Source organism: Saccopteryx leptura, chromosome 2 (assembly GCF_036850995.1).
Source record: "Saccopteryx leptura isolate mSacLep1 chromosome 2, mSacLep1_pri_phased_curated, whole genome shotgun sequence".
Classification (NCBI taxonomy): domain Eukaryota; kingdom Metazoa; phylum Chordata; class Mammalia; order Chiroptera; family Emballonuridae; genus Saccopteryx; species Saccopteryx leptura.
The window spans coordinates 338,379,732-338,401,540 of record NC_089504.1 but is presented as its reverse complement, the minus strand read 5'-3'; the positions used below and the strand labels follow the sequence as shown (position 1 = coordinate 338,401,540).

The window sequence follows — 21,809 nt, the reverse complement described above, 5'->3', positions numbered from 1 at the left end:
AATCATAACTTTCATCAACCACTCAAAAGAGTTCAGTAATTCAAAAAAGGTTAAGAACCACCAAGCCAGCACCAAGAAACAACACCCGACCTGTATTATATAAGTCAGTGGTCCACAACCCCGGGGCCGCGGACCGGTACCGGTCCGTGGGCCATTTGGTACCGGTCCGCAGAGAAAGAATAAATAACTTACATTATTTCCATTTTATTTATGTTTAAGTCTGAACGATGTTTTATTTTTAAAAATGACCGGATTCCCTCTGTTACATCCATCTAAGACTCACTCTTGACGCTTGTCTGGGTCCCGTGATACATTTATCTGTCACACCCTAAAGGTCAGTTCGTGAAAATATTTTCTGACATTAAACCGGTCCGTGGCCCAAAAAAGGTTGGGGGACCACTGATATAAATCATAGACCCACCACCACTGCAGTCCCCCCTCTCCCCACCCCATGACCTCAGACTGAGATGAAACAGGGTAAGTAAGCCCTTCAGGTCACTTTCTCAATAACTGATGGCTTAAAAAAAAATCTTTAATGGAATCTGTGCTCAAATAATGCGTTACAACAAAAATATACAGAATGTACACAATACAAAAATATTTAGAAACAAACATTGCAGCTTGTATTTTTCTGTTTATTTTCCACTTACGCAAGTCCTTGGGGGTGGGGGTGGGGGCTTCGGAGTTCAGTGTTGGGCACTGTTTTTTAAGGCAGAGGAGTATCGATGCTTTCCAGCCAGCCCCAGGAGCAACATGAATGATGCCAGGAAAGGGCATTCGCTGCGCTCGGGGAACCAGCATTATTTGCAAATGAAATTGGACACTGGGGAAAGATCTGGGCTTGGTGAGCAATGACTCCCCTAATCCTCTGGGCAAGAATAGTTCTCACAGAAATTGAGAGTCCTATTAGCTGGCAAAGGCGTCTCATTAGGGAGCTTTACCTAATTAAAAAACAAATGATTAATGGTGCCATTAAAGCGAAATTTCTCCTTTGAAGGTTTGTTTTCCTTTCCCCGGTTTCTGTGATTTCTCTTCCATCTGACCAGTGAGCGAGTCTGTGGCTGCCGTTCCAGGAATCTCCAAATTTCAGTTTCTGTATTGCGCGGGTAAAGGCCACACCTCCCCCCACAGCCTGGAGATTCGCACCGCCCTCAGCTTTTCTGCACGCAGGCCAGGTGGCCAACAGTGGATGAGGAAGGATGGGTGACGGGGACATGCTGCTGGCAGGGAGCTGGCAGCGTGCTGGCAGTGAGGGAACAAAGGGGCATGCCAAGGAGAAAGCCCTACACCAAAACGTAAACCTTTCTTACCGGACAACCGGCTCTGGCCCAGGGTTCGAGACCTGGGTTGTGTGAAGTGACTCGTCACCACTGGATGGCCTGCTTAGAAGTGATGGATGGGAGCCCTGCCAGGATACCTTGGTTGGTTAGAGCATCCTCACGATATACAAAGACAGCAGGTTTGAGACACGCTCCTATCCTAAGCCCTGAGGGAACTGGATGCTTCTCTGAGGGTTTTCTAGAATCTTCTAGCTCAAAGTCTTTTCACCCCTGAGACAGGAAGGCCCCTGTGCAGGCCACACCAGACAAAGGCAGGGGGAGGGATGGCTCCAAGCTCCCTCAGTCTACAGCCCAGACCCGCAGGTGCCAGGGCAGGATCTGGAGGGGAGCCCTGCTTCCCAGCGGAGCAATGTCTGCCTCTGCTCCTCCAGCGCGGCCGCACCGCTCATGCTCACCAGCAGCTGCAGCCACGGCCCAGCCCTCCTTCTCCCCCCTCACCCAAGTCTTCTCAGTCTCCAGTTCCAGCTCAGTCTCCTCTTCCAAGAAACTGACTCTTCCAGCTACACTTTTCTTTCAGGAGGGCAGAGAATGGCCGGCAGGGCTCAGCCAAAGATCTGGGTGCACGCCATCTCAGCCTGGCAGTCCTGAGCAAAGAGTTGGCACAAGTGCAGCATGGCCTTATGTGCCATATGTAGGGACCTGGACAGTCTATTTGGCAGTGGGCAAAGGCGGGGAAGGGTATAGTGTACCCTAAGGCTGAGTGTGGGTGTCCTAGGGAGAAAGACCCAACCCATTTGTGTGTGGTCGCTGGGGACAGGAAGCCACAGTGGCCCCAGACCACCAATGCCTGGCCTGGCTGACGCTGAACCTGGGTGCACACCTGACGCCAAGGGCAAGTGGCTGGCAGAAGACAGGCCTACATGCCTGCCTTCGTTCCTGTATGAACTCAGCCTTGGGTTCTTCCCTGTTCTGTGCTGTCAGTGATTGCGGTCCAAGAGCAGTATGAAGTGAATGGCATTTTGCCAAAGGCTATCATGCCCACCCTCCCTTGGAGCCTGCACCAGCTCCTGCTAGGAGGCGATGCCCTTGTAAAATGGGGGTGGGCCCTGGCCGGTGGCTCAGTGGACAGAGTGTTGGCCCAGCATGTAGACGTCCCGGGTTCAATTCCCGGTCAGGGCACACAAGAGAAGTGACCACCTATTTCTCTCCCTTCCCCTCTCCCTTTTCTCTCCCTCCTTCCCTCCTGCAGTCAGTGGCTGGATTGGTTTGAACGTGGCCCTAGCCTAGGCACTGAGGATAGGTCCCTCGGAGTACGACAGCCTCAGGTGCTAAAATAGCTAGGTACTCAAGCATTGGCCCTGGACAGGGTTGCCGGTGGATACCGGTTGGGGTGCATGTGGGAGTCTGCCTCACTATCTCCCCTCATCTCACCCCCCAAAAATAAATAAATAAAAATAAAAATAAAATTGGGCTGGGGATGAACTTGATAATCTCTAAGCTCTGAGAATCCAAGGCTCTGGGCTGCTCACCTCTGACGCTCATCCCAGAACCCAACAATTCTTCTCTAGCGGCAGTTTTCCACCTATACTGGGATTCCTTTTGCTGCTCTCCTGTGCCCGCGAGCTCAAAAGGACACAGGACCTCAACATTCCTGCCCCAGCCTCTCTTATACCCCCCAAAGCACCTTCCCTCTAAAGGGAGACAGAACAGAACCTTCACAGATATGAAGGCCACTCTGGAGAGACCCAGAGCAGAACTTGATAAAGGTGAGAAACACCTCAGCATCCCAAGGGGCCCTGGAAGGGCAGGAAGCCTCCCTCCACCATGGACAGTTCTCCCACAGGTCAGCGCTTCTCAGGGAGAGGCTGGGAGGGACAGGGAGTGGAAAAGAAGAGGCGAGTTTTGCTAAAAGCAAGGATCCTCGGGAACCACGCCCTCCCCCTCTCAGCCCCTCCCTCGCCTGTAGACAGCTTCGCCTGTGCCCACTGCCTCACGCCTTCCTCTGCCCGCCCCCCACGCCTCACATCGTGTTTCCCACCACACAGGCATCTCCTCCCCCCGAACCATGTGCATGTGCGTCAGAACACTGTCTCTACGCCAGAGGAGAGGCACAAGGTAGGGTCGGGGCCATGGAAGGGAAGGAAGGGGCTCTGGAAACAAGGCAGGGCATGGGATGCCAGGGCACTGGTGTGGAGTGTCATTCTGGGAGGGAGGGAGGGAGAAGTCCAAAGTGGGGCCTTCCCCAAGGTGGAACTTAGGATGAATTCCCTCAAGGGTAGGACCTGAAGTCACAGAATCTCCCTCCTCTGCCCACCCCAGGCTCCAGAGGCCCTGCCCCAATGCTCACCGACAGGCGGGCATGTTGGGCTCCCTGGGCCAAAGTCAGCATATCCACCACCAGGTCCTCCTCCACTCCAGAGCTCCAGACCCAACAGCTGCAGAGGAAACACCTCTTGGCCTGCAATTATCCCTGCACTGGACTAGAGCCTGCCCGGCTACTAACCCCTCAGGCCTTCCTTACACTCTGATGGTCTCTAAGGGTGTAGAAGATAAGGCTGCTGCCCGATCTGTGACAAGGTAGGGGCCACTGAACACATGGATCAAGCCCAGCCCAAGGGCACAGCCACTCTCACCGACCCCAGCCCTTTGCTGGCCTGGTGTCTTCAGAAGAACCTAGAAAAACAACGGTAACCACATCCAACTCCTCCAGTATGTGCCTTTCAGAAAAGAGCTTCCATTGTCTGTCCAAATCTGAACACAACCATGACAGCGGCCCAGCGTCTCTTGTCCTCTCCTCTCCGGCCTCACCGAGCTGGTGATGAGACAAAAGAATACTGGTGCTCCTTTCTGATGCTGCTTCTGCCTCCCCTCCCAGACCTGAGTCCCCCAGCCCGTTAGGGGGGCGGTGGCAGCTTTAGGTCCAGCAGGGTGTAGGCAAAGATGTTCCAGAAGACAGCGAACAGCACGAAGACAGTGTACATCGCCACAAAAATCCACCACAGCGACTGGTCCTGCAGCCGCTGCTCATAGTTCCTCAGGACCACCACACCCAGGGTGATGCCCACAGCCACGCCTCCCAAGTGTGCCACGAAGCTCGGGTGAGGGCACGGTGGATAGGCCGATGGGTGGAAGCGGAGCCACACGGCCCGCCCGAACTCCATGCTCACTGCAAGGGGAGGAAGCACAGAGGAGTCACAGGAGGGCCACTGGGCAGGGCTGAGGGAGAGGCCTGACACTATATCTACTCATCCACCCAGCAGCCTGCTCTGCCACGCACCCATTGATCCATTCACTACAGACCAAGCACAGTTCGTCCCATGCACTGGACACGCAGCAGTGAAGTAGACAGACAAGCCTCTGTTCTCCAAGAGCGTATAGGATCTGGTCATCAACCAGCATACAATTATACACACAAGATCATTTCAGTAAGAGGAATTCCATGTGAAACAAAAATAGAGGGTTAAAGTCAATGCTGGGCCTGGTCTGTGGTGGCGCAGTGGATAGTGTCAACCTGGGATGCTGATGTCACAGATTCCAAGTCCTGGGCTTGCCTGGTCAAGGCACATAAGACAAGCAATCAATGAACAACGAAAGTGAAGCAAGTATGAGTTGACAGTTCTCGACACCCCTTCTCTCTCTATAAAATCAATAAGTAACATGCCCTAAGAACAGTATTTTAGGCAGAGGGGGCGGCTCGTGCAGAAGCCCAAGGGCTCTCATATCCCCACGGTTGTGTGAGCTAGAGGGTGAGTCTCCCCATCCGGACACAGTCTCAGCCTCCGTGGGTCAGCCTACACTGCAGGAACATTCACAACAACTCCCTATGTGCTAGCACTTCACAGTTTATAAACTGTTCCCATGTCTTATTTCAAAACCCTTAGGAAACTCTCAGAAGCAGTGCTCCTATGGTTGGAAGGAGGGGATGGAGGGGGAGAGGAGCAAAGAAGGAATGGAAATAACCAGTTCGTTCCAACAAAGTGCTGGAATTGAACAGATTCTAAAATGCCCCCACCCACTCTCCCATCGGGTTTCTTGCATGAACTTCTTGGATTGACCAACCCAACGGGGATGTGCTCTCTTGAAAGGTGCCAGGAAACTGCCATTTCATTACGTATCATGGAGGGCAGGTACCCTTACTCCCATTTTACAGATGAGGAAACCAAGGCAAATTGGGAAGACTGAAAGAAAGCCCTGTGATAGGAATTTTGTCCTTGTTCAATTACCATTTAATTAACCTCTCTCCACCCTCACCACTCCAGGGGTGCCAGCATCTCCAGGGGATTGCCTAACCTTCTGGCAAGGGCTCTGCAACTCCAAGGATGGCCGACAGATGGCAGAGAAGGAGCAGTCAGGGCTGGACACTGAGTCCTCCCCCACTACTCCCCAGGCCCTGGTGCATCTTCCTGCCTTTGCATAGCAGGCCCGGGGCTCCACAAGGGAGGCTTGAGAAACACTGTCCCCCACTCCGGAACAGCATTTTAGGGTTTTTTTTGTGTGTGGTTTTTTTTTTTTTTTTGTATTTTTCTTAAGTTGGAAACAGGGAGGCAGTCAGACAGACTCCCACATGCACCCGACCGGGATCCACCCAGCATGCCCTCCAGGGGGCGATGCTCTGCCCATCTGGGCGTTGCTCTGTTGTAACCAGAGCCATTTTAGCGCCTGAGGCAGAGGCCACAGAGCCATCCTCATCGCCCGGGCCAACTTTGCTCCAATGGAGCCTTGGCTGCAGGAGGGGAAGAGAGAGACAGAGAGGAAAGAGAGGGGGAGGGGTGGAGAAGCAGATGGACGCTTCTCCTGTGTGCCCTGGCCGGGAATCGAACCCGGGACTCCTGCACGCCAGGCTGATGCTCTACTACTGAGCCAACTGGCCAGGGCCTAGAATTTTAGTTTTTATGATGCTTAAGAGTTGGTTTTCTTCAACATCAAGACTCATGCTTTTCTTCCCTTCTTTGCAAACAGACAAACTCAGAGTCTGAGCAGACAGGGCAGGCATGCTCACCCCTCATTTCTCGTACTCCTTCATCACATTGTCCCCCACTGTTCCCTCATTACTCTGGCTCAAAGAGTCTGTTGGCTTCAAGGCGGGAAGTTCCTCTCTAGAAGCAGAGAGATCCTCCAACCAGAAGCTGAGCCCAGAGAGTTCTGAAAGCCACGGGTATGAATCAGGGGATGTCAAAGTGAATTAAAGCGGAGCCCACACAGGCCCCCTCCATCCCATGATTTTTTCTGGTTCAGTCTTCCTCTTCCCCCCATCGCTGGTCGCTGACCCAGGCAGACAGTCAAGGTGCTCCTGCCCAGCCTGGCTCAAGTGTGCGGCATAAGAAATGGCACAGGCTGCCACTGAATTTAGCTCTATCACCTCTAGCTGGGCGACCCAAGGCAAGGAACTTACCTCTCTGAGCTTCGAGTGCCTACCTGAAAATGAAGCCTAACAGGAATGCCCTCTCCACAGCTGTGTTCAGATGACTGATGAGAGCCCGCGTGTTCCCCGTTCTCTCTTCCTACCTCCTTCACCTCTGCTCAGTCTATTATCTCTTTCTGTCCCACAATAAGCCTCTTGGCCTCCGGTGTCATCCACCCACACTCAAGTTCTCCACGCTGAAGCTTGATTGGTCTCCTAAAACTCAACTCAGTCAGTAACTCTGTTAAAAACCCTCCAGGGGTCTCCCAGTGTATTCAGGATGAAGTTCAATCTTTCTCTTTGCATTTAAAGCCTTTCATGATCTGACTCTTATCTTTCCTCACAATCACACAGTCTCAAACCTCATAGGTTGGATTTGCAGGCCATGGCCCTGCACCCACCTGTGTCTGTTCATGTTGCGCTTTTTTTTTTTTGGCTACAGAGACAGAGAGAGGGAGAGATAGGGAAGGGACAGATAGGAAGGGAGAGAGATGAGAAGCACCAATTCCTCACTGTGGCACCTTAGTTGTTCATTGATTGCTTTCTCATATGTGCCTTGACTAGGGGGGCTACAGCAGATCAAGTGACCCCTTGCTCAAGCCAGTGACCTTGGGCTCAAGCCAGCAACTTGGGCTTCAAGCCAGCGACCTTTGGGCTCAAGCCAGTGACCACAGGGTCATGTCTATGATCCCACGCTCAAGCCAGTGACCCCGCACTCAAGTTGGCGACCTTGGGTTTCGAACCTGGGTCCTCTGTATCCCAGTTCAACGCTCTATCTACTGCGCCACCACCCGGTCAGGGCATGCTGCACTTTTGCCCGAAATGCTCTCTTATAGTGTGTCTACCTGCCTGTCCTGAACACTCAACATGACATGTTGCAGGTAGAACTGACTTCTCCTGACTACTAGGTTTCCCCCAACGCACCCTGTTTGTACAGGTTCAAGGATTAGTTTGTAACCTTGCTAAAAGGACAATGTAGTGCACACGGATAACCACGGATCCCACGAGGGATCTGTAGCTTCCAACAGAAGATCCCAAAAGACGACTCCATGACCCAAAAAGTTATTAACCCTTTGAATAGTATAAATGTTCATGTATGTCCCTACTCAAAGGGTTAACAAAAAACTCATTACTCAAAGGGTTAAGATGTTATTTTTCTTAATCTGGGTGCTGGTCACTGTGCTGGACACTTAACCTATGTCTACTTTCCTATTTGCATATTATATGTCAATAAAAAGTTTACGAAAGGTTAAGAATGGGCAGAGTGGGCCAGACTGCTCTCGTCCACTTTGTTGCACATTATTGACATGCTCCCCCTTTTACTTTTTTGACCACGGGCCTGAAGGGCAGGAACTATGGCACCTGTATATCCCCTAGGCCCAATGCGGGGCTCCCTTCCCCGCAGCCTGCCCTGTCGGCTGTTGGTACTTACTACAGATCAAGGCCACAGCCATCCGCAGCAGCTTGAATTGGCACTTCATGCCTGACCAGTTCTAGGAAAAAAAGGAGAGAGTTCATTAGTTCCAGATCAGACCACTCCTCTGCAGAAGCATCTTGCTTAAGAAAACCTGACATTGTCTGGCCTGCGGTGGCGCAGTGGACAGAGTGTCGACCTGGAACGCTGAGGCTACGGGTTTGACATGCCAGGCTTGCCTGGTCAAGGCACACATAAGCAGCAACTGCTATAAGTTGATGCTTTCTGCTCCGTCCCTCCTTTGTCTCTCTCTCTATCCTCTCTCTCTAATCAATAAATTAAAAATATTTTTTTAAAAAACCCAACATTTAAAAAAGTAATCTCCATTAAGTCCTGAGTGAGGGGTTGTGGCTTAGTCACAGATCATACCAGCATGGCTTCGAGATTTTTAGGCAATGATGAGTTTATTATTGTTGCCTGGCCTGTGGTGATACAGTGGATAGAACGTCAATTTGGAATGCTGAGGTTGCTGGTTCAAGACCCTGGGCTTGCCTGGTCAAGGCATATATGGGAGTTGATGCTTCCTGTTCCTCCCTCCTTCTCTTTCTCTCTTTCTCTCCCCTCTTTAAAATAAATAAAATCTTTTTTAAAATTATTAGTGTCAGAAAGCTCTTGAGTTGCACTAACATAGGGAGAGAATCTAGACATAGGGAGATGAGAGCCTGTCCCTTCTACCTGCACAGACAACACCCGAGAGTTGCATTAACTGTCCAAGCTTGCAAAGGGAACTAAGCAAAGTCAAAGCAGAACCATCAGGATGACTAAAGAACTCAAAATCCTGCATGTGAGGAACAAACATGGAAAAGACTCAAGGTCAAGCTTGCTGTTATCAAGTCAACACAAGTTAAGTCAACACAAGGAAAGGCCACATTCAGTGTAATGTGCAAGTAGAAGACTCAATGGATGAAAACTTCAGAGGTTTTTTTCTCAGCAGGGAAAAATAACCAAACTTGACACATACAAACTTCCCATACATATGTATGGGAACCCAGTATACACGAGAGAGTCAGAGATCCCACATGCACGAGAGGCTGAGATAGAAAGGGAACACGGGTATAGAAGACATCCTGAGCTAGGATAAGATAAGCTGGCTTGGGGGCTTCAAAGAGTCATTGCAGAATGATTAGGAAGAGCAGATGCTTAGCAAGTAGAAGTTTGCCCTGCCCTATAGCTAGGAGAAAAGAGATGATTTCTGATCGTCTCTTATTATGAGTGAGGCCCCCAATTCAAGTTCCTCTAGGTAGTTAAAGGAGGTGCAGAAGTCTCTCTTGAGCCCACAGCTAAAGTTGCCTTTAGATCAAAACAGTCTTGCCTGACCAGGCGGTGGTGCAGTGGATAGAGCGTCGGACTGGGATGCAGAGGACCCAGGTTCGAGACCTAGAGGTCGCCAGCTTGAGCGCGGGCCCATCTGATTTTGAGCAAAATTCCACCAGCTTTAGCCCAAGGTCGCTGGCTCCAGCAAGGGGTTACTCGGTTTGCTGAAGGCTCGCGGTCAAGGCACATATAAGAAAGCAATCAGTGAACAACTAAGGTGTTGCAACGTGCAATGAAAAACTGATGATTGATGCTTCTCATCTCTCCATTCCTGTCTGTCTGTCCCTGTCTATCCCTCTCTCTGACTCACTCTCTGTCTCTATAAAAAAACAAAAACAAACAGTCTGCACACTACAGAGGCACATATCTTGGGGTGACTCGTTCTGAATTCCCATAGTTACCTCCTCTGAAATTTCCCTGGAAGTTTCCCATTCCAGAAGTTGGGTCAGTAGACTGCTCTATATCTAACTAAATCAGTTTCAGTCTTTGAGAAAAGTTCAGCTCAGTTCAACAGTTGTGTTTCATTGCAGGTGGGTTCCCAGAGTTAGGTCTATGGTGCAAGCAATCAGGTAATTAACAAGAGGCATCTCTATATGGAAACAACCACAACAACAAAAAGGTTAATGATTGGAGCAGGCTATAATCTCAGTTTCTGAGTTCTGAAGGCAGGCAGTCAAAAGATTTCTAGATGGCTGTATCAAATTATCTTCAGATTGAACGAAGGCAAGCAGTCTGACAGATTCAGAGAAAAAAAATTTTTTTTCTAGCTCAGGATAAGTTTCCATTTCTAATAAACAGTGCTGCCCAAGGATGGAATGAGACATCTTGGGGGTCGGTAAGTTTCCCTGAAGGGTTCAAATGGGGCTTCATGTCACCGGAAGGGGCTGCTCTAGAATAGGGCATTGGAAAGGGGGTGAGCCAGATGGCCTTCAAACAAACCCCTCTTTCCCCTGAGAATCTCTGAACAGCTGAACCTCCAAAGCAGATGAACAGAATACAATTATTCACCTTACAAAAGAATTTTTCACTTTACAAAAGACTTCGCCACAGGGTTCCTTTGAGGGGCACTCCTGCAGTGCATTCAAAGCTCTACGCCATTTACACCAATGCGTGACGTGCACACACACACAGAAATGAGCCTGGAATCTTTCCGGAACAATCAGACCTCGGGAAGGAGGCAACTGGGTACCGCCAGGGGTTTCTGCTCCCTCCCCACCCACTCTGCCTTTGCTGCCTGGCCCTTGCCCAGCTGGGGAGCACGCCTCGCGTTCCTCTGACGTTGGGGGACACGTGCTCATCTTTGAGGCCCTGAACGCTGGCACATACAATAACGTCTATGGAAGCTTCAATGGAGGGCAGGGAGGCTGCCAAAAAGAGGGAGAAATCCCGTGGCACTGGGCTTCCTGCCCATCACCTCCTTCCTGCCCATTATGCCACACTGACCGGCGAGTCCTTCTTCACAAAAGGCAACATGAACAACGCACGGCCGCTTTTTAGACTGGGACATCTAACCTTTGCTCGCTGACATGTTCTGCACTAAGAAGCAGATGGCAGGACAATGCTGTCTCCTCCTGGTGTCCGCCCACAGAGACGGAAAACAAAACGGAAGTTGGTGCCCTCCACTGATCCATTCTGAGCTGGCTCAATTAGCTGATGGTAGGCAGCCGCTCAGGTCCTCTCCGGGCTGAAACGTTAGGATGGCTAGGTCCTCAGGAGTCCCCTAAGAGACCATCTGGTCCTAAAAGGGACACCCATTACCAAGCCACCAACAAAATGGTCCTCCAGTCCCTGCGACAGGGAGTTCACTACCTCCTGGGACAGCCCTGTGAAGGGTCTCTAATCACTGAAAAGTTCTTCCTGTTATTGTCTGGCTAGGCTGTGCTTCTCTGTAATATCCACTCAGGGGTCTTAGTTCTCCCTTAAAAGTGGCACCCATGTTCCCAGTAGTATTATTCACAACAACCAAGTGTCCATCAATGGAGAAATGCAGAAACAAAATGTGTTATATCCATACAAATGAAATACTATTCAGCCTTAAAAAGGAAGAAAATTCTGATACATACTATGAATTTCAATGAACACTGAAGTAAAAGAAGCCAATAACAAAAAGGATAAGTACTGTATGAACCCATTTATATGAGGTATCTAGAGTATTCACATTCATAGAAACAGAGAGCAGAATGATGGTTGCCATGGGCTGGGAGGACGGAGGAATGAGGAATGAGTGTTTCATGATTCTAGAGTTTCAGTTTTGCAAGATGAAGAGGTCTGTGGATGGATGGTGGTGAGGATTACACAATGATGTCAATGTACTTAGTACCAGTGAATGTATACTTAAAAAGAGTTAAGCCTGACTAGGCGGTGGCACAGTGGATAGAGTGTCGGACTGAGATGTGGAGGATCCAGGTTTGAAACCCTGATCACCGGCTTGAGTGCGGGCTCACCAGCTTGAGTGTGGGGTTGCTGGCTTGAGTGTGAGCAATGGCTTGAGTCCAAGGTGGCTGGCTTGAGCAAGGGGTCACTTGCTCTGCTGTAGCCCACAGTCAAGGCACATATGAGAAAGCAATCAATGAACAACTAAGGTGCCGCAATGAAGAATTGATGCTTCTTACCTCTCTCCCTTCCCGTCTGTCTGTCCCTATCTGTCCCTCTCTGTCACCAAAAAAAGGGGGAGGGGTTAAGATGATATAGTATATCTTTTATTTATCTACCACAATTAAAAACGAAAGTGAAAAAAAACAACCACCAAAAAAACCCCAGCCTGACCTGTGGTGGCGCAGTGGATTGAGGGTCGACCTGGAAGTGCTGAGATCGCCGGTTCGAGACCCTGGGCTTGCCTGGTCAAGGCACATGTGGGAGTTGATGCTTCCAGCTCCTCCCCCCTTCTCTCTCTCTGTCTCTCTCTCCTCTCTCTCCTTCTCCCTCTCTCCTCTCTAAAAATGAATAAAAAATAAATAAATAAAAAAAAAAAAAAAAAAAAAACAAAAAACCCCAAAAGTGAGCCTGATCAGGCGGTGGCGCAGTGGATAGAGCGTCGGACTGGGATGCAGAAGGACCCAGGTTCGAGACCCCAAGGTTGCCAGCTTGAGCGCGGGCTCATCTGGCTTAAGCAAAAAGCTCACTAGCATGGACCCAAGGTCACTGGCTTGAGCAAGGGGTTACTCAGTCTGCTGAAGGCCCGCGGTCAAGGCACATATAAGAAAGCAATCAGGCCCTGGCCGGTTGGCTCAGCGGTAGAGTGTCGGCCTAGCGTGCGGAGGACCCGGGTTCGATTCCCGGCCAGGGCACACAGGAGAAGCGCCCATTTGCTTCTCCACCGCTCCGCCGCGCTTTCCCTCTCTGTCTCTCTCTTCCCCTCCCGCAGCCAAGGCTCCATTGGAGCAAAGATGGCCCGGGCGCTGGGGATGGCTCTGTGGCCTCTGCCCCGGGCGCTAGAGTGGCTCTGGTCGCAACATGGCAACGCCCAGGAGGGGCAGAGCATCGCCCCCTGGTGGGCGGAGCGTCGCCCCTGGTGGGCGTGCCGGGTGGATCCCGGTCGGGTGCGTGCGGGAGTCTGTCTGACTGTCTCTCCCTGTTTCCAGCTTCAGAAAAATGAAAAAAAAAAAAAAAAAAAAAAAAAGAAAGCAATCAATGAGCAACTAAGGTGTCGCAACGAAAAACTGATGATTGATGCTTCTCATCTCTCTCCGTTCCTGTCTATCTGTCCCTATCTATCCCTCTCTCTGACTCTCTCTCTGTCCCTGTAAAATAAATAAATAAAATAAAAATAAAAACAAAAGTGATACAGCCCTGGCTGGATAGCTCAGTTAGAGTATTGTCCTGATATGCCAAGGTTGCAGGTTCCATCCCTGGTCAGGGCACATACAAGAGTAGACCAATGAATGCATAAATAAGTGGAACAACAAATCAATGTTTTTTCTTCTTTCTACTCTTTCTAAAAAAAATAAATAAATCAATAAAAGATTTTTAAAAAGTGATACAGAATATAGTATTTCTCATATCCCTTTTCTTCATAAAACCCTCTGATATCTTGCCTGACCAGGCGGTGGTGCAGTGGATAGAGCATCGGACTGGGATGTGGAGGACCCAGGTTCTAGACCCTGAGGTTGCCAGCTTCAGTGCAGGCTCATCTGGTTTGAGCAAAGCTCGCCAGCTTGGACCCAAGGTCGCTAGCATGAGCAAGGGGTTACTCAGTCTGCTGAAGGCCCGCGGTCAAGGCACATATGAGAAAGCAGTCAATGAACAGCTAAGGTGTCGCAATGAAAACCTGATGATTGATGCTTCTCATCTCTCTCCGTTCCTGTCTGTCTGTCCCTATCTATCCCTCTCTCTGACTCTGTCCCTGAAAAAAAAACACAAAACCCAAAAAACCCCTCTGATATCTTACCTAAACCCATGTCTCTTTCGCTGAGTTCTGAGTGATATCAAGCAATATAAGTCTAGAATATGTTGGTTGCTCCCTCTGTCAGCTGAGGTCCATGTCCAGCTCACCCATTCTGGGATATGTCTTAGACAGCACCATCCACATTTTTGGTCTGGAAAAACCATTGCCTGTGGGGCGGGTGGCTCAGAACCCCTTTTTCTCTAGTGTCATTTGTAAATTCGAAATAACAATAGTGTCTATTTTTTTTTTTTTGTATTTTTCTGAAGTTAGAAATGGGGAGGCAGTCAGACAGACTCCTGCATGCGCCCGACCGGGATCCACCTGGCATACCCACCAGGGGGCGATGCTCTGCCCATCTGGGGCGTTGCTCTGTTGCAACCAGAGCCATTCTAGCACCTGAGGCAGAGTCTATGGAGCCATCCTCAGCGCCCGGGCCAACTTTGCTCCGATGGAGCCTCGGCTGCGGGAGGGGAAGAGACAGAGAGGAAGGAGAGGGGAAAGGGTAGAGAAGCAGATGAGCACTTCTCCTGTGTGCCCTGGCCGGGAATCAAACCCGGGACTCCTGCAAGCTGGGCCAACGCTTTACCACTGAGCCAACCGGCCAGGGCCAATAGTGTCTATTTTGATTATCTACCTCACTGGGTTGTGAAGGTGAAGTTAGTTAACACATATAAAGCACGAAGAACACTGCCTGGTACTTGGTAAACACCATCTAAATGTCTGATACAAGGATCTAGATCTGAGGCAAAGATGGTGCTTGTCCTGCACAACAGCTTTCAAACTTCTGAACTTCAATGGCCTTGGATAGAGCCGGGAGCTCTCTCTGATTTTGCCACAGTGTTCCCCAAGCCAGATTCTGCCTGGCCCCCTGAAGGCACTGGAGTTTGCCAAGCTGATCTAGTCATACCCTCTGTCCCACACTTTAAGAAGAAACAGAGGGTCCAGGAGGGCTAGTTCAGTGAATTAATGGCCAGATTGAAAGGATTCCCAGTCCAGGGCTCTGTCTGCCCACATCTCTGGGACAGGGTCATGTTCTGGGTATGCTGTCTGTCCCTGTTGGCTGTCCCCAAAGCATATGTCCATAAATGACCAGTCTCCCAGCAGCTGAGGGGTTAAGCTAGAAAGTCACCCCTTCATGCCAGCTGCCTCATTTTTCTGACCCATCATTCCTTCTAATAAAATGAGTGCTGTTAAACAACAGGAGAGAAGGGAAAAAGTCACACATACAGCCAGCACTCCTGCTGCTATAAATGTTGAAAAAGCACACAGGCCCCTGGGGGAATAAACCTTTTGCAAGCCCTTTAATTTCACTCTCTCCCAGAGCCTGTTAGGGTGAGATGGTGGCCCAGCCAGGGCAAACAAGGCAATAACCAGTCCCCTAAGCATCCTGCTCACCCAACCAGTTAATAGCTAAGAGCCTAAAACCCAGGCAGGGAGTTTCCGTTCCAACACAGCTCTTCAAATCCCAGCTAGAAACAGTTTCTTGTTTAATGACTTCAAGAAAACCCAACACAAGAAAGGGGAAAGCACGACACAGATAAATGAGAGTATTTGTTCTACAAAAGAATTTTTGGGGTCCTGGCTGGTTGGCTTAGTGGTAGAGCAATGGCCAGGCATGTGGATGTCCCGAGTTCAGGGCACACAGAAGTACCCCTCCCCCTCTCGTTTTTCTCTCTCTCTCCTCCTGCAGCCATGGCTTGATTAGAGTGGTTGGCCCCGGGCGCTAAGGATGGCTCCATGGCCTCTGCTTCAGCCACTAAGAGCTTGTTTGCTGAGCAACAGAGCAACATCCCAGAAGGGCAGAGCATCGCCCCCTAGTGGGCTTGCTGGGTGGATCCCGGTCAGGGTGCATATGGGAGTCTATCTCTCTGCCTCCCTGCCTCTCACTGAATAATAAAAAATTAAAAATTTTTTTGGTTGATTAAGTGAAACATAAATTTCTCATGTCATTTAAACAACCTTTTCTTTGTGTTTTGACAATATGGTTCAATTTGTGAAAATTCAGATCTCAAACGTTTAAAGAAACAACCTATCTTATGGAACAAAGTGTGAGTAAATATCTTGCATATTTAAAAATGGATATCTGCCTGACCTGTGGTGGCACAGTGGATAAGGTGTCTACCTGGACCACTGAGGTCACTGGTTTAAAACCCCTGGCTTGTCCAGTCAGGGCACGTACGAGAAGCAACTACGAGTTGACACTTCCCACTCCTCCCCACCTCGCCCTAGCCTCTCTCTCTCTCTCTCTCTACAAATCAATAAGTAAAATTAAAAAAAAAAAAGGAAGTCTGGCCTAGGGGCTTTAGTAAAAGGTGATTAATAAATTATCCAATTATGTATATCTTTACATTTCTAGTGTTTAAAATAAGAAGTCTTGATTGTAGGTCTTTTATGCCATCCAGATCTTTTGTTGAAATAGTTTCTGAATTCAATCCCTGGATGCAAACTGTAAGCTTTTCTTGAAATTCAAAGCGTTTTTATGCAAAATAAGACATACTTTGATTTAAGGCAGAATCTCTCATTTAAACCGGTAGTCCTGAGAACACAAGTGCCAAACATTTTTCTGTTTTGTATCTAGAGCAGAAAGGACACATTTTCTGGTTTTCCTCTGCACAGATTATCAGGCAGAATCTAAAAAACTATACGTATACAAATATATACATATAAACACACACATAAGTATGCACATACAGGATTTCCCTGCTATGTGGGGATTTCCTATATGGAAAGCACTTTCTTACCCATTTTTTCATGTCTTCATCACAACTACCTGTGGAGAAGGGGCAGACGAGAGAATCGAGGCCCGAAGAAGAAACTCAGTTATTAAAATGGTGACGCTCATCCTCAAAACCAGATTTTCTGTCAGTCAATTCTACGCTTCTCCTCCCTTCTGTTCTGACAAGGTGTTTCACTGTGTGCGCGCACACACACAGACCAATCTTCATTTTGGAATTAAAATCAATAGTACATTTATTCGGTTGAACCACATGAAATTGCCAATGTTTAAGTGCTCCCAACACACAGAAACAGCAATTTCATACGGTGAGACTAATGCATCCCTGAATTGCTGGGCACTGAGCTAATTTGGGTAGAGGTGGCCTCTTGACAAAAGGAAACCAACCTTTTTAAATGAGATTTTTTTTTTTTCACTGTCAAATAAGCACCACACAACTTTCTAGGGAAAGGCTATACCGTATGTCATGCTCTGGGGACGGCAAAGCTCCCAGTTGGCCAGGGAAAGCCATGTCCTTCTGGAAGGGCGACGGGCTCTTGGACGGGCTGCTCAGCGCCGCCGCCACAGGCGTGGGCTCCTTGCCAGAAAGAAGCACAGACTGGAACAAAACTGTGTTCACACCTCCCTCCTCGACCCCAGGCACACCCTCCGGTACTCCTGGAGGTCTGCCCTCACCATGGGAACTGCGAGGGCACCGGGGCTGTTTCCCAGGCAGTGAGGAAGGGGGAGGAAACCCCGCAGCGTTATGAACTCTTGTTTGTTTCTTCTTTCCCATGTGCTCTTAGCTGTGCTTGTTCATCCCCTTACACACGGACACATCTTGGGGGGAAAAGGAGGGAGGTGGTTAGTATTGCTTCCCCTTCAGAAGGAACTGGGGCAGGGGGAGGGGGGAGTGGAGGAGGCGGAATTCAGCGGAAAAGCTGTGTCTGGGGAAAGTGGTGGCACTGATACAGAATGACCCATTTAAGAGGCAGCACTGTGCTCCCAGGTTCTCCCAGTGTGTGTCTGTGTGAGTGTGTGTGTGTGTGTGTGTAAACACACATGCACAAATGCACACTCAGACTCACACACGCACACAGGCTTGCCCAAGCCTGCTGTAGTTCTCCAAGCGCTCACCAGCAATTGTCAAAACTCAGACAAGTAGCAAGTACAGTCAGTGTCCATCTGTGTGTCCCTCTCTTCCCCTCTCTTCCTTTCTTTCCTTTCTCCCTCTCACTCTCTCTCTCTCTCAATGTGCAATGGGGACTTTGGTGGAAGAAAAAGAAATGGTGTTGAGCAGTGGGGCAGGTGAGAGTGGCAATAACAAAAATTAAATGGGAGAATTTGGGGACTGCAAAAACTGTTGTAACATCTGTGATGGAGGAGGGAGTCAACTACAGGATGACCCCAAAGAGAAGCTATGCCTTTCCTGGACATTGTTCATTCATTCATTCCTTCCTCATTCACCAAAATTAGTGGCAGTATCTACCATGGGTCCAGCCCCATCCCAGGCACTGGGGAAACACGAGTTAAGACCTGGGACCTTCCTGGAGGCTCCCAGGCCAGCAGGGGCATTAGCCATGGTTCGCCAAGCATTGCCAGTGACTCCTTTTGTGGCCTCCTAGCTTCATACTGCTTCCAAGACAAAAAAAGAAGTCTTTCTTGGTCTCCTCTAAAACTATCAGACTGATTAAAATTCCTTATCTTGAAGACCCTGTCTCTATTCAGAGTCTACCCTGGTCCCTTATGCGAGGATCAGGGAATTAAGTTAGCACTTACACTGAGAGGTTATTTTTACTTCATCTCATTTATCACATACCATCTCATTTCACAGATATAGAAACTGAGACACAAAGCAGTTAAGTCATCTGCCCAAGGTCACTCTTAGGAAGTGAGTGGCTGGATTCAGATCTAGGCTGACTGGGTCCATAGCCCACACTCTTAATTGTTAAACTACACGGCCTTTCAGGAAAAGAAAAAGAAGAGCATGACAAATAGAATGGCAGTGTTCCACCACTGTGGCAGGCTGATGCAGGAGAACAACACTTGAATGGTTTTCAGGAGATGTGGTTTCAAGTCTCGATTTTACCACAAAGCTGACTGTGACTTTGAACAAACCACTTAACGTCTCAGAGCCTTCTTTTTCTTTCTTTTTCCTTTTTTTATTTTTTTAGTGAGAGACAGAGATATGAAGGGAGAGAGATGAGAAGCATCACCTCGTAGTTGCTTCACTTTACTTGTTTATTGATTGCTTCTCATATCTGCTTTGACTAAGGGGCTCGAGCTGAGCCAGTGACCTTGGGCTCAAGCCAACAACCTTGGGCTTCAAGCCAGCAACCTTTGGGCTCAAGCCAGCGACCATGGGGTCATGTCTATGATCCCATGCTCAAGCTGGTGACTCCATGCTCAAGCTGGTGAGCCCGTGCTCAAGACAGCAACCTCAGGGTTTTGAATCTTGGTCGTCAGCGTCTCAGGTCAATGCTCTATCCACTGCAACACCATCTGGTCTGGCTAAGGTCCCTTTATTTTTAACAATTTATGACAATGAATTACAATTATGACACATGCTAGTAGTCAAGAATTTAACACTTTTTAAAGTCACCAAGTGGAAAAGAGGTGGACTAGGGAGACTGGCCAATTCATAGGGAGAGCCACGACTGGAAAAAATATGAATCGTATATAGAGGGGCCTCATTTGCAATTGCGCTAGAGAGGGCGAGGAGTGTCTGTCTGTAAACTCTGCTACCAGCCAGGTCTGCCCGGTACTTGCTGGGCCTGGGCTGGAGCACGGATGAATATCTAAAACCCAGCTCCAGGCGATTAATGCCTGGGTTTGGCGACAGCTGAGGGAAGGCCACCCAGGCATGCTGGGGCAAGAGGTGCTCACCATCACGATGTTGGCCAGATGGGCAGAGACAAGTGCATACACCCCTCCAGAGGATCCTACCACCGGAGCGGTCATGTCAGCCACAGACACCGCCAAGGATCCTGGAGCAGAGAAAGAGCAAGAATTCAAGAGTGTTGGAGGTTGCTCCCCATCCTCTCCTCAGATGCTGCAGCCTTGAGGGTAAGAGCCCAGAGCAAAAGGCTCCCTTTTCTTCCTCCCTTGATCCCATGTTGCCTTGAATAGAGGATTAATGTATAGTTGAAAGAAGCATTTGATTCAAACTTCTTTTATAGATGGGAAACAAAGACTCAATAGAGCAAAGTGAACATCTGCCTCTCAATCCAACCCCTGCCTTCCCATGCGCCATCTCGGTTCTGGAGCAACAACAAAAATGACTGGACTAGTTATTGCAGAAACAGGCAGCACTTACAGGGCACTGTGTGTGAGACACTGGCCAAGCATCTTACACACATTCTGCCCATGACAGCCCTCTGAGAAAGGTGCTAGGGGCCTCATGGCAGAGATGAAGAGACTGAGCCCATCACCTTGTAGGAAGAACCTGACTTGAGTCCAGGTCTGCTTGTCACAAAGCCTGTGCTCCTCGCCTTGACAGCAGCCACTCCCCACACGGGTACAGAAGTCAGCCTCCACCCTCTACCATCACTCTCCCTTCTCAACAGCATCTAGAAACCTCCAACCTTTCTCCAGCTGAGTGATATCACAAAGGGCCAAAAGCATTTTCAGAGCAATTGGGGCTTTTCTGCAGGAAAAACAAAATGCCCTTGAAGAGTACCAAGGAAGAGAGTGATGATGTTATACCCTCTGGGGAAAGAAGGGTGCAGACTCTTGGTGGCGGGGGTGGGGGTGGGTGTTAGGGTGGCGGCCGGGGGTGGGGGAGGGGATGACAAACTTTTGTCATGAGAGGAAAGCTGGGCAGAGAAGAGATGGGAAATGTATTGTTCTGGTCTCATTTAAGTCTGATCAGTGCTTTGGCTTCCAGGGAAGGACATGGGAGACTAAAAATAACTGGGAGGTAGAGCCCAGGACTCTAGGATGAGAGGTGGCTGGCCCAGGGAAGTACGCAGAAATCACCATTGGAAAATGCCCGCAGGCTCATGAGCCAATTAGCTGCTGCCCGGGTGCAGAGAGGAGGGACAGGCAGGAGGCGGAACTCAGCAGGTTCCACAGGGGCGGAGGGTCCACGACTTAGGAGGTCTGAGCCCAGCCCAGGAACCAGAGCACCTGACACCTGAGCACGAAGAGTCCTGGTAACACTACCTGCCTTTCCCCGCGTCCCTGCCCCGCCTCGCTGCTCCCAAGGCGACTTGGCTCACTGAGGTCCTTCAAAGAAGAGATCCCTGCAAAAGATTCCTGGTCTCAAGGGGGATGTAGTTTCCCAGGGAAAAAACCCCCACAAAACTACCAATGGAGGACTCCCAAGTCCTTCTGCCCTCCCAGAGCAGCTATAAATCTTCCTTCTCTCCTTTCATGCTTTCTCTCAGGCTTTAATTAGGTATTGATCTATTGTCAGATAACTTTTTTTTTTTTTTTACTGCCTAGCCATTGGGGTCAGTCCTATAGAGTGTGCTGGGGGGGGATCCCAGGGTGGCAGACAGGCAGGCAGCGGGATCTGCATGACAAAGGATTCCCACGCTCTCCTGGACGGGCTGCCCTGCAGGCAGCAGGAGCCGACTGCCTAAGCTGCTCCCTCCTCATTAATTACCGGTCCACAGAGAAAGCTTCCCTGGGCTGGTCTCTTTCCCCAGCACAAGTCCCTACAAACTGGCCCAGATTTTGTCCCCTGGGGCTCCCCAGTGTGGTCCACCAGGGGCAGAGGCATCAGCGGAGCCGCCAGGGTCCAGCCTCCGCACACTGACCCTTCCCTACCCATGGCTCAGAGTCCTGACCTCAGGGCCAGGGGTCAGTTTGGGATTGTAGAAGAAGTATGCAATGGGGGCGTGGCTGGCTAGTTGTGGGACTGTGGGTGGAGCCCCTGAATTCTTTGGGCTTCAGTTTTCACCTCTGTGAAATGAGGAGGTATAAGGCTTTCCAACTTTTGAGCAGTGAAACCCTTTTAAAGGAAACCTTACTCAGATCCTACCCCATGGAGCAGAGTACAGATAGCAGCTCTGGCTAAAAGGGGTGGCAAAGTTTGCCACCCACTGGAGGGGACCTCAAAGATTCCTTTCAGATTAGAAATTCAGAAACCTGAGTCTTGTTTAATTTTTTTTATTTTATTTATTAATTTTAGAGAGGAGAGAAAGACAGAGAGAGAGAAGGGGGGAGGAGCTGGAAGCATCAACTCCCATATGTGCCTTGACCAGGCAAGCCCAGGGTTTCGAACCGGCAACCTCAGC

The 21,809-nt window shown here is 49.6% G+C and overlaps 1 protein-coding gene across 6 annotated transcripts in view; it reads right to left on the bottom strand.

The window, feature by feature from the left end:
* Positions 1 to 361: 361 nt before the first annotated feature.
* The window catches only part of RHBDL3 (rhomboid like 3), a 61,390-nt gene continuing 39,942 nt past the window's right edge, over positions 362 to 21,809 (bottom strand). For 3 of the 6 annotated variants that reach the window (XM_066363797.1, XM_066363798.1, XM_066363799.1), the window contains 3 exons: positions 19,453 to 19,553; positions 8,114 to 8,174; positions 362 to 4,446 (listed from right to left, as the gene is read on the bottom strand). In XM_066363797.1, coding sequence (XP_066219894.1) covers positions 4,175 to 4,446; positions 8,114 to 8,174; positions 19,453 to 19,553 — 434 coding nt within the window. In that variant the 3' untranslated portion in view covers positions 362 to 4,174. The remainder of the gene's footprint in view (positions 4,447 to 8,113; positions 8,175 to 19,452; positions 19,554 to 21,809) is intronic. The other 3 variants (XM_066363803.1, XM_066363802.1, XM_066363800.1) reach the window with 2 other exon arrangements.